This window comes from Populus nigra, chromosome 5 (genome assembly GCF_951802175.1).
Source record: "Populus nigra chromosome 5, ddPopNigr1.1, whole genome shotgun sequence".
NCBI lineage: Eukaryota > Viridiplantae > Streptophyta > Magnoliopsida > Malpighiales > Salicaceae > Populus > Populus nigra.
The window spans coordinates 2,045,381-2,059,218 of record NC_084856.1 but is presented as its reverse complement, the minus strand read 5'-3'; the positions used below and the strand labels follow the sequence as shown (position 1 = coordinate 2,059,218).

The 13,838-nt window shown below is 34.1% G+C and overlaps 2 protein-coding genes across 4 annotated transcripts; one reads left to right on the top strand and one right to left on the bottom strand.

The window, feature by feature from the left end:
• The first annotated feature begins 918 nt into the window (after positions 1-918).
• Positions 919-3,725, top strand: LOC133694486 (mannan endo-1,4-beta-mannosidase 7-like). The gene is made up of 5 exons (XM_062116015.1): positions 919-1,431; positions 1,547-1,741; positions 1,975-2,097; positions 2,595-2,797; positions 2,914-3,725. Exons 1-5 carry the CDS (start codon positions 1,108-1,110, stop codon positions 3,329-3,331), a joined length of 1,263 nt encoding a protein of 420 aa, XP_061971999.1. The 5' UTR covers positions 919-1,107; the 3' UTR covers positions 3,332-3,725.
• On the bottom strand, positions 3,673-8,892 carry LOC133694485 (glucose-1-phosphate adenylyltransferase large subunit 1-like). 3 transcript variants are annotated; one of them, XM_062116014.1, is made up of 15 exons: positions 8,778-8,892; positions 8,171-8,404; positions 7,946-8,068; positions 7,628-7,801; positions 7,287-7,379; positions 7,123-7,206; positions 6,952-7,007; positions 6,688-6,781; positions 6,351-6,536; positions 6,153-6,233; positions 5,632-5,718; positions 5,451-5,555; positions 4,469-4,575; positions 4,098-4,158; positions 3,673-3,987 (listed from the first exon to the last, which is right to left on the bottom strand). In XM_062116014.1, exons 2-15 carry the CDS (start codon positions 8,402-8,404, stop codon positions 3,886-3,888), a joined length of 1,587 nt encoding a protein of 528 aa, XP_061971998.1. In that variant the 5' UTR covers positions 8,778-8,892; the 3' UTR covers positions 3,673-3,885. The 3 variants fall into 3 exon arrangements, with proteins under 3 accessions (XP_061971998.1, XP_061971997.1, XP_061971996.1); XM_062116013.1 differs by having other exon boundaries at positions 8,803-8,881; XM_062116012.1 differs by having other exon boundaries at positions 8,171-8,857.
• Positions 8,893-13,838: the final 4,946 nt, after the last annotated feature.

The window sequence follows — 13,838 nt, the reverse complement described above, 5'->3', positions numbered from 1 at the left end:
CTCCTAGCAGTTTCCTTCGTGTTTAATACCCCCTTTTACCCTTGAGCTATTCAAGATGTTTATAATATTATTTTGCTCAATTTTATTTTTCAATTATTATATTTCAAACAATATTATCACTTTCTTTATTTTTACCATCATCATTAGCCAAAAATCCTTTTCAAAAATCTGATTTTCGGTATTTTGAGGAAAAAAGTTTCACGTGTACTATATAAACTGAATCTACTTTCAAAAATAATTTTATTTTTTCAAGATCAAGAAAAGTGTTTAATTTTTTTAAATAAAGATTAATAAAATTGAAAAAAATATAAAATAATTTGAAATGATTCTGAATTTCATCCACAAAAACCTCGAGAACCATATTAAAACCACCTATATAAATTCATATGATCTGAGAGATATTAAATCGATAATATAAACCGTTTCCTTAATGGAGATAGGCGCTTTATAAGGTTTCCTTGGCTTTTTCTCCGAGGATGAAGGCACTGTCCAAAACGTCGCCGTGATGTGCGCTAGATTTTGGAAAAAAGTTAGGGCTCACTTTCGGCCCTGGAGTCAACGTGGGGCAATCTGCCTGACTGAAACCGTTCAACCAGCCAGAAAGAAAAAAAAAGAAAAAATGGTGACGTGTCATTAATCTTAAACATAATTTTTTTAACATAGAAAGGAGCGAACAAGTCAGAATTTTCAGAAATAAAAGAAACACTGTAAATACTCTTAAAATGCTGATTTTTTATTTCTCAACTCGCTAAAAGATATAGAAAAAATAAATTATAAAAAATATTCTCCTTAAAAAGAAAACAATAAACTAGAAAATATCATAATAAAATTAATTAAAAAATTTTTTTTTAAAAAAAAACTTTATCTTGGGCGTTATGGACCTCTTACGGCAGAAGTAGTGGGCATCAAGGCATTGTCAGCCACACACCTTTTGCTCCTACGGAGAAGGTGACATTTTCATTTGGTATTTTAACCTACCCTATTTGAGAGAGAGGTCCGGAAAATTGTGCACCATAAGAAACCCAAAACCTTGGTATTGAGATTGCTGGGACATATCACATATTCTTTGTTGCATCGAGAGAGTCAGGAAAGGGAGAAGGAAGAGAAATGAGGTACTGGGGTCTTATTTTCTTAGCGATTCTGCTCATTCAAGAACAGGGAATTTTTCTCCAGGTAGAAGCAGATGATGGGTTCATAAGAACCAAAGGAGTGCAATTCTTGTTGAATGGGAGCCCGTTTTATGCAAATGGCTTCAATGCCTACTGGCTCATGTACTTTGCAACAGACACTTCACAGAGAGACAAAGTGACATCTGTTTTCCAAGATGCTAAACAGCATGGCCTTACACTGGCAAGAACTTGGGCTTTCAATGATGGTCAAGATAGAGCTCTACAGGTCTCACCTGGCTCCTACAATGAACAAGCTTTCCAGGTAATCATGATACACCTGGTCTTTTACTCTCTTTTTAGTCTTTTGAAATTCTTCATCCTCATCCTCTCTGTCTCTGTTAATGATCTGGATTTTCATTTTCACTTTTGGCTCAAAGGGATTGGATTTTGTCATTTCCGAAGCTAAGAAGAATGGGATTAAGCTGATTTTGAGCTTGGTGAACAACTATGAGAACTTTGGAGGGAGAAAACAGTATGTGAACTGGGCATCCAGTCAAGGCCAGTCCATATCATCTCTTGATGATTTCTATACAAACTCTATAGTGAAAGGATACTACAAGAATCATATCAAGGTGAGGGTGACTCTCCATCTTTCTGTCTCCCTGCCATTATTGTCAATATTTCATACCACTATTGGTGACAGCTTGAGGGACAAATGATTCAACCACTGGAGTGACTCTCTCTCTCTCTCTCTCTCTCTCTCTCTCTCTCCTTCCTTTCCTTGTAAATCAAAGGATTTATTGGTTTTCTCATGTTTTACAATACCATGGTTAATTTTTTCCAATTTTTTTTTCTTTATATATAGACTGTTCTGACAAGACGTAACAGTATCACCGGAGTTGCTTACAGAGATGAGCCAACGATAATGGCTTGGGAGCTTATGAATGAACCCAGATGTGCCTCAGATCCATCAGGAAGGACCATTCAGGTTAGTTGGATAGACTTTTCCATCTGATCTTTCTGATTCTACATGTCTAGTTTCAAGTTACAATCTTTTCAAACCCTCTCAATATTTCTGAACTCAAAAGTCTTGTGATTTTCATTAATTCTTTAATATTGTTTTGCAACTCCACTCGGGATTGCCAAAATGGAGTCGGTCACTAGAACTGACATGCTCAAAACCTTGTTTGATCAATTTCCTGCCTCCAAACTCTCGAAGTTGGGGCAATAATTTAAGAACCTATACTACTATTATTGGCATAGGATTAGGTGAGGTTTTGGCAGTATTAGTTTCATTAACATAGTCGGATAAAAGGGTCACTGATAAGATTAACAAAAGTGTTACGCAAAAGGAATGACTATAACGTCCATTAAGAGCTATCAACTCCTCATGAGTAAAAAATCTGGTTTGATCACCGACAAGAAAGCGAAATTATGAAATAGAAACAACTGTTTGATTTTACTTAATTGTGCTTTGTATGGCAGGCTTGGATTACAGAGATGGCTTCTTACTTGAAATCCATAGATGGAAATCACTTGTTAGAAGTAGGCTTGGAAGGGTTTTATGGACCATCTTCTTCTGAAAAGCAGCAATCCAATCCAAACTTTCAAGTAGGGACAGATTTCATTGCTAACAATCAGATACCTGACATTGACTTTGCCACAGTTCACTCCTATCCTGACCAATGGTAAAGTTTTAATTAAAAATTTCCACCTAAAACCATCCCTGATTTGGTTCTGTGAATGGTTTTCCAGGCAATAAATACATTCCTCACCAAAATGTGGTAATTTTCTTTATGAACAGGTTGCCTGATTCAGGTGAAGAAAGCCAAGAATCGTTTTTGAACAGTTGGCTCAACAATCATATCCAAGATTCTCAGAACATCCTTCGGAAGCCAGTTCTGTTCGCTGAATTTGGAAAATCATTGAGAACGTCGAATGATAATCAAAGGGACCGGCTGTTCAATACAGTCTACTCGGCTATTTATTCATCAGCTAGCAGTGGAGGTGCTGCTGCAGGTGGAATGTTCTGGCAACTACTTACTGAAGGAATGGACTCATTCCGAGATGGGTATGAGGTAGTCTTCAGCCAGAATCCTTCGACAACTAGTGTCATTGTTGATCAGTCTCAAAAGCTCAATCGGATTCGAAAGATGTATGCAAGGCTGAGGAACATTGAGAAGTGGAAGAGAGCAAAAGATACTCGAAACAATGGCAATTAACCTAGAAGATTGAGAAGCAAATAGGTCAAGCTCGAGTATTGATCGTATTAAACTATTTTTATCTTCATAAAGGCAAAAAAGTAGCGTATTCGGTGAAAGTTTTAAGGACTGAATTCTCCGTTGGAGATGAATCAGCTCGTCCAATAGTGTACTTCTTTTAGCGAAAAAGAAAAGGAAGCGATTACACTTGAATCAAAATCATCCCCTACTCGACTACAGCAATTTTATTCCAGCTCAAGATTAGCTCTGATATATAGCCAACAGGGTTGAAGTTGAAAAGTCGAATAAACAGTGTATTATCAACCCCGTGGTTTGTGTTTTAAGCAATGAACCTATCCATATTGCTAAATGGACTTCATGCCCTTGATTTTATTCTAGTTAAAATACTTCCTCTTCTCGGCTGTTCTTTCACATATGGAAGGAGTACGTAATTTACATATACAGTAGTTACTTCGTTGTGATCACAGCAACCAAGTGCAAAGACGTGGATCGAATGCTCCGTCAGCTTCATCACTAGGATTTAGGCACTTCTAGATAAGGGTTCCTAGGCACTTCTAGATAAGGGTCCCATCTTTGATTGTTGCATTCTTCAGTACGGCTGTGATCCCTGATCTAATGTAAAACCCTTCACTTGGCCTGTCTGCTTCTTGAACACCCTGATAAGTCGAAGCAAACATATGCCAATCAAATACAGGACACTTCTAATTGGTTTCTTGAACATTTTAAGTTGATATGAAGTTCAAAGAGAACAGAAAGCTATACTCACATCAGCATTTGTGATGATCACATCTTTTCCTATCTTGGCATTCTTATCGATAATACAGTTCCTGGGAGAGAGAAAAAAAGCCATGCACATGTTCCACCATCAGGCAAAAGAATCCAATATGAATATTTAAATTGCTATAAGCAATTATGATTGGATACATGCGCCCCTAATACTCTATTTACAAATTACCAAGATTCAAATTTCTAACATTTAACATTCAATTTAACATTTTTTATTTTTTATGATATTACAAGAAAGAATCTATAAAGAACTAAAACTTTAGAAACAACATGCTGGTCTCATCTTGTACCTTGCAAGTTTCTGCATGTGTGCCTGTGCATGAGAAAGAGGAGTTGCAGCTTAAATCTTACCTGATTTTGGTATTTTGACCAACACCAATTGGGACCTTTCCTTCTGCTAGTAGGGAGGCAATTTCAGATTCAGTTTGATAGTAGTCAGCACCCATCATCATAGTATCCTGCAGATATAAGTACAATCCCGTTAGGCTACTACTATAATCAGTCGGCACTCCAGAATTGAAAGAAAAATCGGCCAGGCTTCCACATGATGCCATCTTGGCATCATTAACAATCACTATTTATCTTAAAAAATTCATGTTCATAAAGTCACATGTATTTATGGGATTTCGATAGGAAAAAATGAATCAAGTGCATTTTGATCCTTTTCAGATGACAGAAATATGCAATTAGAGTGGAGGTTTCATAACATTTGATGCCTTGAAGGCATCGCGAACACAATGCCTCATGGAATGCACTGACTTTTACGGAATGGCTTACAACTTTCCACTAACTTAATGTCACGCTATCAATCCGTAAGATCACCATTTACTGAGTTTAATAGTTTTTTTTTACAAAGAAAAATGTAATGTGATATTATGAAGGCAAACATTCCATAAAAAGACGATAAAATTCACAATCTGCAGCTGATTAGACACAGGTCTTAAGAGGCACAGCGTGCAGCATCATAGGATTGTCATGTGTACTAAATATAAACCAAAGCACTATCTGGAACGGCATAGGCTCCTAAAAGCATGTTGTTTCCAGTGGAATTCCTTCAATAATGTGCATGCCAAAATAACTAGCCCTTGCTGGAGTCAATTTCCTAGCATACCAGCATGCTTAATTTAATCTACTGCCGTCTATGAGCCTATTTTGTTGAATTAATCAAGTCTAGATAGGGTAAGAATGTGATGCCCGTGAATCCAGAAGCCTGCCTCTGTAAATCAATTAATTTATCACCAAAGAATGTCTTCTTAATTCAGTACTAGCTTTAAACAAGAAGGGAAGAGAAGCGATGGGGCAGGGAAAGACTAGGAAAAGAAAGCTAGCTTACTGTAAGTTCAACGCCACTCTCTAAACGTGAGCGAACTCCTACAATAGAATGTTGCACACTACATTCTCGTAGAAAGCAGCCATGTGAGATTATTGCATCAACAATCTGCAATAAAAGAAAGTGTCATGAGGTGCACCAAGCACATTAGAAATTGTAACCTCATTTGAGCTTAAAGTCATACCCTGCATCTATCAACTTTAGTTGGCGGCAAGAATCTAGGAGAGGTGAAGAAAGGTGTCTGCGGATCATAAAATTCAAACTTCGGTGGCTGCATTAAAGAAAACCAACTGATCAATTTACAAATCACGAGCTTTTTTCCCTCACTGCAGTGCTACCAGGTTAAGTAGCTTGGTCATTTCCATAATCAGAAAAATGAAATAACAAAAATGTTTCTGATTTGGAATAGGTTAAGTACCACTTCACTGCTAGATGATCTAAGTCCATGAAGTAAACAAGCAATTCGGAGATTGCAAAGGATTTTGAATTCATTGGAAATGACAAGATACTTCTACTCCATCCACAATATTGTTCACTCTTTTTTCAAAGCATTACCAAAACAATATGAACAGATTTTTTGCAGCAATGACTTGCTGATTTCACAATATCTAATAACCCAGCAGAGAGAAAAATTCCTTTCATCAAATTAGCTTAGAGTGTAAAGGTAGATACTGCAGAAACGAAAGGGATGGCAGTAACACCAACCTGCTTCGTGAGGCCCAAATTGGCATCAAAAAATGACTTTACTGTTCCAATGTCCTCCCAGTAGTCATTGAATAAGTAAGCCTAGAAAAAATTAAAAGAAATAAGAAATTCAATTACTAGAATAAAGCTAACCTATGCAAATTAACTAGAAATAAAAAAGGACATGTGGATGAATCTATGTTTGAAGGGCAGTCTCACCTGGACATTATGATCCCTCACAGCAGATGGAATGATTTCGGAACCGAAGTCATTGCATGAGGGATAGCTCCACCTCAGAAGCTTCAGCAGGACATCAGTTCTAAACACATAAACGCCCATTGAAGCAATATAGGGAAATTGCATAGCATCTTGTCTGGAGAGTCCAAGAAGAGTGGTATCAACTTGCTGCAGCAAGAAGAGGATATCACCAAGAGCTAAATTTAGATATAAAAACTGAAGGCATATCAACTGAGAGAAGACCAAAAGGGATCTTAATTAAGTATAAAATTAGGATATTGGAGCTCATGAAAAATAAGATGATTATAGGACTAACTACCATTGCTTTCAGATCAGGGCCCTTGGGTTTCTCGGCAAATTGAACGATACGTCCAGTGTTGTCAATCTTCATCAGTCCATAATCTGATGCTCGACTGCAACATATCTAATTTCAATGAATTTCCAAATGCAAAACAACATTTATCTACAATAAATGTTCTGAATGATGGCAAATTGAATGACAACAATTACAGTTTTATAGTTGCAAGGCAAGCAGACACTGCCACAAGACCATGCCATTTGCATAAAAGGACATTAGAGATACCTGTCATCCATGGGTACACAGGAAACTGTAACATCTGCATTTGTGTCGATATGCTTCTGTGAATACATTTAGACATCGAAAAGCAGAACTTAAGTCAAATTCCAGGAATCGGGCATGCAAGAAAACTGTATTTGATGCAATATCCCACCAGTGAACGCATAAAAATAGTACCTGGACAAATTCCATGTAGTTCATTCGATAAAGATGATCACCAGACAAGATCAATACATGCTCCACGTTCTTGTTCCTTGCATCCTGAACAGACCAAGTGAAACCCATTTAGTCTAATTTACAGTTTCAAGTCTTCAACAGAAAACAAAATTATGAGTTCTCACCTCAAACACCCATATAAACTGCCTCACAGCATCTGCGGTTCCTTGAAACCACTTCTTTCCTGTTTCCCCTGGAGTTTGAGTAGCTGCCAAAACCTGTCCAAGGTATCTCTTTTAAGAACTTTCACACCAGTAGTTTACAAAAACACTCAATTTAACAACAACGACAACTCTAAAGACGTATGACGATACCGTAATAAGCACTTAACAAGCGATCATTCTTTGATGATTACTGCCTTGCCTCAATAGACCAAAGCATAAGTTCATCTCATGATACACTTCTGGTGGTTTTGTATATAATTTAGCAGATTCAAATTCCTTCTTCTGCACAAAAACCATCTTACCTCCACAAATCCATCTCCAAAACTAACACCATTGCCAAGGTTATACGTGCGAGCTATATGCCGATTGAGCGAGAAGGAGTTAAACTGTGTTAGGATGAAAATCTTCTTTATCCCACTGTTGATGCAATTACTCATAGGAATATCAATCAGCCTGTAACAGCCTCCAATTGGAACCTGTATGGAAGGACACAAACATAAATTCTACAGTTTTCTTCTCAAAAAAATGCAAAAGACCAAATTAACCAAGCCCCGTTATCTCAAATTTGTAACAAAAATTCAATAATTATTTCTAGAAACCATGAGCTAATTAAATCTTACCGCGGGCTTGGCTCTTTTGCTGGTAAGAGGAAAGAGGCGTGTCCCAGCACCTCCACCTAATATGATCGAAGCTACATTACTTGGGTCTGCTTGTTGAGTCTCAAACACAGGTGCTTCAAACGTCTGAAATCAAAATTAATAGTAAAAAAAACTTAAGCATCGCAGTCAGACAGAATCAGATGTTAATATATCAACATTAGACATTGAACAGTTTTTGTACTCTACCACAATTTCTTTGTTAACATCTGATGTAAGAACAGAGTAGGCAACTCCAGGCTTAGCCTTTATCACACCGCTTCTCAGATTTTTCCACAACAGGGCACTCAAATCCCTGCTCTTCGGGTTCTTCTTAATCCTCTCACCCCAAAAGTGAGTCCCTTCATTTCTAATACTTCCCTTGTTAACATTAACCACATTGGCACCAGCACTTGCCTTCGATGCTCCACAGAAAGAATCCATCTTTGAATCAAAGCAAGAAACAACAACCCCAAATATATTTCTCAATGTAAGATCCAAGAAATTTAGATTCCTAAAACATTAATAACATGACGGTACAAGGATGGCCAAAATGCAAAATTTTAGTTGATAGTCCCTGAACAGAACCAGAGCAGATGCAACAACGATGATAAATAAAAGCCACCCTGATAAATCTAAAGTTTTAACAATTTAGGGGAAAAGGATGTGAAAATATGTGAACTTCGAGTGGATTGCAGTTGAAGGCAGAAGAGAAGATTGAATGCAAGAGTGATGATTATTGTGATTAGTTTTGAAAGTTAAGTGAACCAGAAGTCACGAGAAACTAAAGAAGTAAGGGTGGGTTTGAATATTCTACAGAAAGATTTGCAGGAGAGAATCACTTGTAATCACTATGCATGCCACTCTTAACTCCTCAGTCTGCGGCTGCCAGTCTTCTATGGTACTTGAAAATTGAAACAGTCCTTCTGCCCGTATGTGTGGTTGTTACGGTGTTAACTTTTACCGTCACGGTTAAAAAAAATATTGTTTTGTTATAATTTTTAAAATTTAAACTTAAAAAAATATTTATTTGGTTAAAATTATTGTAAAATAATTTTACATATGAAATAAATAAAGAATAAATTTTTATTAATAAAATCATATTATTTTTGTTTTTACAAAATCAAATTTTAAAACATAATTATATGTGAGGCTTAGTGTAAAAAAAATTATTTTACTAACCATCCGAATTTTTTATGTAGTTAGGCAAAGAAAAAATACCACAATAGCAATTATGTCTTTAGTGTATGTTTAGTATTGTAATAGTTTTTATGTATATAGTTTTAAAAGATATTTTAAGAAAAGTTATCAATTGTAATTTTTTTCATAATTAAATTTTAAAAGTGTTTTTAGAATAATCAATGCAAAAATTATGATATATATTAATTAATCAAATACTTTTAAAATTATGATTGAAGCAAAACCATCTCACTACACAAACAAACAGATTTTTAAAAGTGTGTTTGGTGCCATTGCGGTATTATTATATATTTTTTTAAAAAATATATAAGTTTTTTAGCTTTAAATTATTATTTTTTTAATCATTTTGATGTGTTGGTGTAATAAATAATTTTTTAAAATAAAAAATAAACTTAATTTATTATTAAATAAAAAATATTTTGAAAAGTAACATCTATTTACCGCGCATACTCTTAAGCAATACTAACGGTGCCTTTATCTAGCTCTCCTATTTCAATCCTAAGAAGTGTTTAATATAATATTTCTATCAAATTAAATATTTATTTTCAAAGAAGAGGGCTCAAATTGAACTATATAGATCTGATTAAAATTTTATTAAAGTGATGATTTGAACATTAAAAAAGAATTAATGTCATCAAAAGGATCTTAAAAGGAATGTATGACAAGTTCAGAGACTTTATGGTACAGAATGAGTAATTATTCATTCTCACTATATTGAGAGATAGACACAAAGAATAAAATAATAAATAAAATAAAATAAAAATCAGATTATTTAAGAATATATTTTATTATTTTTTATAGGTCTTCAATTTAATTTTTTCTTTTATCATCTATCTATGTTTTTTTAAACAGACACAGAAACTTATATTTACTGTGCTACCAAATCTCAAGAAAGATTCTTATAGCTATCAATATATAAATGTATTTCTTTTTTTTTTCTTTTTAAATTCATACATTGGAATGCATTCTTAATTAATCAGGATAGATTATTTAATTACTGATTAAAATCAACATTAAATTAGCATTTATTATTAGAATGTGTTTGCCATGATTCATTGATTTCCCTAGCTCACAGGTAGTGTGATATCAGGATCATATATATATCACCAAATTCCGAGCAAAATCTACCAGAAATATGTAGATCATCAGCAACTAATCACTTGAATCCACATGGGTAAAGAAACACGGCGAGAGTCATCAACTTTGACAGTGTATTCGTGCCACGGCTCTGAGAGGAAGGGTGGCGGGTGAGCCAGCAATTCACATACACAGTCATGCATCTTTCAACCACAGGCAACAGTGATCTCCATGCATTAATCAGGAGAAAATGTAAAAATGCTAGACACAAGTAATAAATATGTAAGTGAAAAATGTAAACTCAAGCATTGAGATTCTTAGAGGGTGTTGAGTGCGTTTTAAATGCTTTTAAAAAGTGCATTTAAGAAAAAAAATATTAGTATTTTTTTAGTGTTTTTAATGATTTTAATGTGCTAATATCTTAAATGAAAAAAATCTAAAAAAAAATAATTTTGATGTATTTTTAAATAGAAAATTATTTTGAAACGTACCACTATCATAAATTCGTTTAACAACAACGACATTATCGATGAAATAATTATATCGTTAAATTACAGAGATAATTATTGACGGATACTATTCCGACCATAATTCAATTGATATATACCAATAGAATTACAGATAAAATATTCAGAATTAAAAAAAATGATTCGCTAATGTATAAGTTTCTACCAGCATTTTTACTATTGAAATCACCGACGAAGAATATAAACTGAAAACTTCATATGATGATGTGACCAATTAAACTATTACAAAAGGTTTTAACAGCGTAGAGTTAGTTTTCAATATTAAATATTTTTTGAAATTGTTTATTTATATATACAATTTTGATAATTAATTTTAACTGTAGACTTTTTTTTTTTTAAGAATCTAACACATATAAATTTTTTGTTTTTACAGGATATAATTTTTTTATTTATAAAAAAAAATCAATTCATTTTAAATTCAATTTCTCATGCATCCTTCACGCCATCATTTTTACTCTTCACGCCACCATATAGAATTTAGATTCAAAATCAAATATTATTTCGTTACGAGAGACCTATTTTAAGTATAGCCGACAAAACTGGATTTTTTTACTGTCAAACAGACAACATGTACGGTCGGTATTGATTCACATGAAGGGGCAGATTCTCTGGGTTCGGGCTACGAGAAATATCACGTTGGCGCTGAAAATGTGGAGATTTTTGAGTGCCATGTTTGGTTGTAGTGTGACAGGTGGACATGGACGTGAGGATGATATTTACTTTAGAAAGCACTAAGCAATGGTACGACCCCACGTGGATGGCACCTCTCCGTCTTGTCACACTGACTGTGGTCCCTTGAACCTGAGGTGGCGTTGGGAGTACATTGTCTGCGATTTGAATTCATACGGGTCTTGACTCCGTTTTTACGGTGACGGGAGAAGCAATTGAAATTGTGTTTTCCTTCTCGTAAAAGTATCTGATTTCTCGTGATTTTATACGAGTTTTATTGGATTTTTTTTTATTAAAACCTTGATGATAAAAAGCTATAATTTATAGTTTTTTTATTTATATTTTTAAATTATAATTTAAAAACTATTACATACGAGGGGATATTTGATAACAAGATACAGATACTTCTATAAAATTAATTTTTAATTAAAAACATATTAAAATAATATTTTTAACATGTATATTTTTTTATTTTTCACACCAACATATTAAAAATATTAAAAAACACTCGTTAGACAAAAAAAAAAGTTTTAAAAACATTTTATAATTGTTATTAAGGTGATTTTGTATGTGAATTGAATGGACACAGATCAAATATTACACGCAAAATAGAACCAAGTTGATGATAAGTTTTATGCTTTAATATTGTTCGTCGTTAAGGGCAGAAAGGATTGAGAGAATTATAGACAAGAGGAAAAGGATTAAAAAAGAGAGAGGTTAGATGTATCTTTCATTTAGTAAAAAAACAAAATAAAATAAAATAGAGACTGGAGAAATTCATATAATATTTAATATTTTCTCATTTATATATACTTCTCAGTCTTTTCTATTGTATATGGAGTGACTCTCTCCTTTTTCTTTTTTGTTAGCTGCAAGCCATCCATCCTCTCTATGTTCATCCCCCCACTTTACCCCATTCCATCAATTTTTTATTTACAAACATTGCTCAAAAGTAATTAATTACTAATATAAATAAGAGAGAAAATTTAAAAAATATATTTCTGATCATAATGGATGAATTTTTATTATTTTTATGTATTTGAATATGATTTTTCTTAATCTTCAGATCTGTTTCTCTCATGGGATAGCAACTAGTAGCTAGCTACTCTACGAGTGCTCGAATTTTTTTTTCAAATTGATCGAAGGCACGACACGAGTCACCATGCATAAAAATAATAATTATAATAATGGGATTTGGACAATGGATACATGAATTCCAAGGCACAGAGATATTTGTTCTTATGGAAGAGAGAGATGTCTGTCCACTTCTATTTTTTAAGTATTTGTTATGAATTTAATGAGCCGACATGATCTTTCGTAAGCTTGGCATAACGGTATGGAATCATTCTCTCTACAAAATCCCATATGTCGTCTTGTAAGAGTATAATATCGAGCAAGGCGTCTCCTCAACGTGCGTTCATGCAGACAAGTGCTCCGTTTCATGACTGTGCTTGCTGCGTCGGTGACCGTTCACGTTGCGGCCTCTTACTACCACCACACACCGGTTGCTCGATGTATTGAGATTGTTGCTCGACTTGTCATCGCCGTTGTCCTCCTTACACGCCTTGCTCGGACAATATTTGTGGTCTAGGAAGGAAAGGAAAGAGGAAAATTAAGGAAGAAAAACCAGTTTGCTATGAGCGATGAATCTTGTCTTGTGCAACCATTCCTTTTCTTATTTTTTAAATCTTGATTTGAATAAATTGGTTAAAATAGCTTTTAATTTCAATCAATAACTTATAAATATACTTATAACTTAAAGTTGTTTCAATTTATTTCGCTTACATATGAATCGAATTATGTATTATTTATAAAATATAGTTTTTGAATTATAAATTAAAGTAAAAGGACATGATTTAGAAGTCGTGTGAAGAGATATTTTAATCTCCTTAATTCATCAATCTTAACTAATAATAAGCTTAAAGTAAGGTTAGATATAAAGTAGTCTCAAAAGCTATGACGGTTGAAGGACCCGTACGTCTATTTTGGTTACTCAGCAATTTTGATCATATCATGACGTTGGTAACAACGTCTTAAACACATAAAAATCCTGGCCAAATCAAGAAATCATGATTGCATGGGCCAAAGAATCTGAAAATGCAGCTGGAAAGATATTGCTGTTCGGCAAATTGCATGTATGCAGACGAAAATACTCGAGAAAACCCCACTTCAAATTCAGTGTCACTGTGCACAAGTTCCCTTATACGGGGTGCTTCACTCGATATCTTTCTTTGTTTTTAAACCGAGAAAACTAGAAAAATTAACAGAAAAAAACGAATCATGAAAAAAAAACTGATTATAATATTTTAAAAAAATCAGTTTGGTTTTGGTTTTATAATTCTAAAATAAAAAAACCGAACCGAACTGGTTGAGTTAAGAAATAAACCAAACCGAACCAGAAAAAA

Coding starts and splice junctions, on each gene's coding strand:
- LOC133694486 (XM_062116015.1), top strand. CDS start 1,108: ATGAGGTACTGGGGTCTTATTTTCTTAGCGATTCTGCTCATTCAAGAA. Junction 1,432..1,546: donor ACAATGAACAAGCTTTCCAG/GTAATCATGATA, acceptor TTTGGCTCAAAG/GGATTGGATTTTGTCATTTC. Junction 1,742..1,974: donor ACTACAAGAATCATATCAAG/GTGAGGGTGACT, acceptor CTTTATATATAG/ACTGTTCTGACAAGACGTAA.
- LOC133694485 (XM_062116014.1), bottom strand. CDS start 8,404: ATGGATTCTTTCTGTGGAGCATCGAAGGCAAGTGCTGGTGCCAATGTG. Junction 7,380..7,627: donor TTGGAGATGGATTTGTGGAG/GTAAGATGGTTT, acceptor TACCTTGGACAG/GTTTTGGCAGCTACTCAAAC. Junction 4,159..4,468: donor GGTCAAAATACCAAAATCAG/GTAAGATTTAAG, acceptor TCTCTCTCCCAG/GAACTGTATTATCGATAAGA.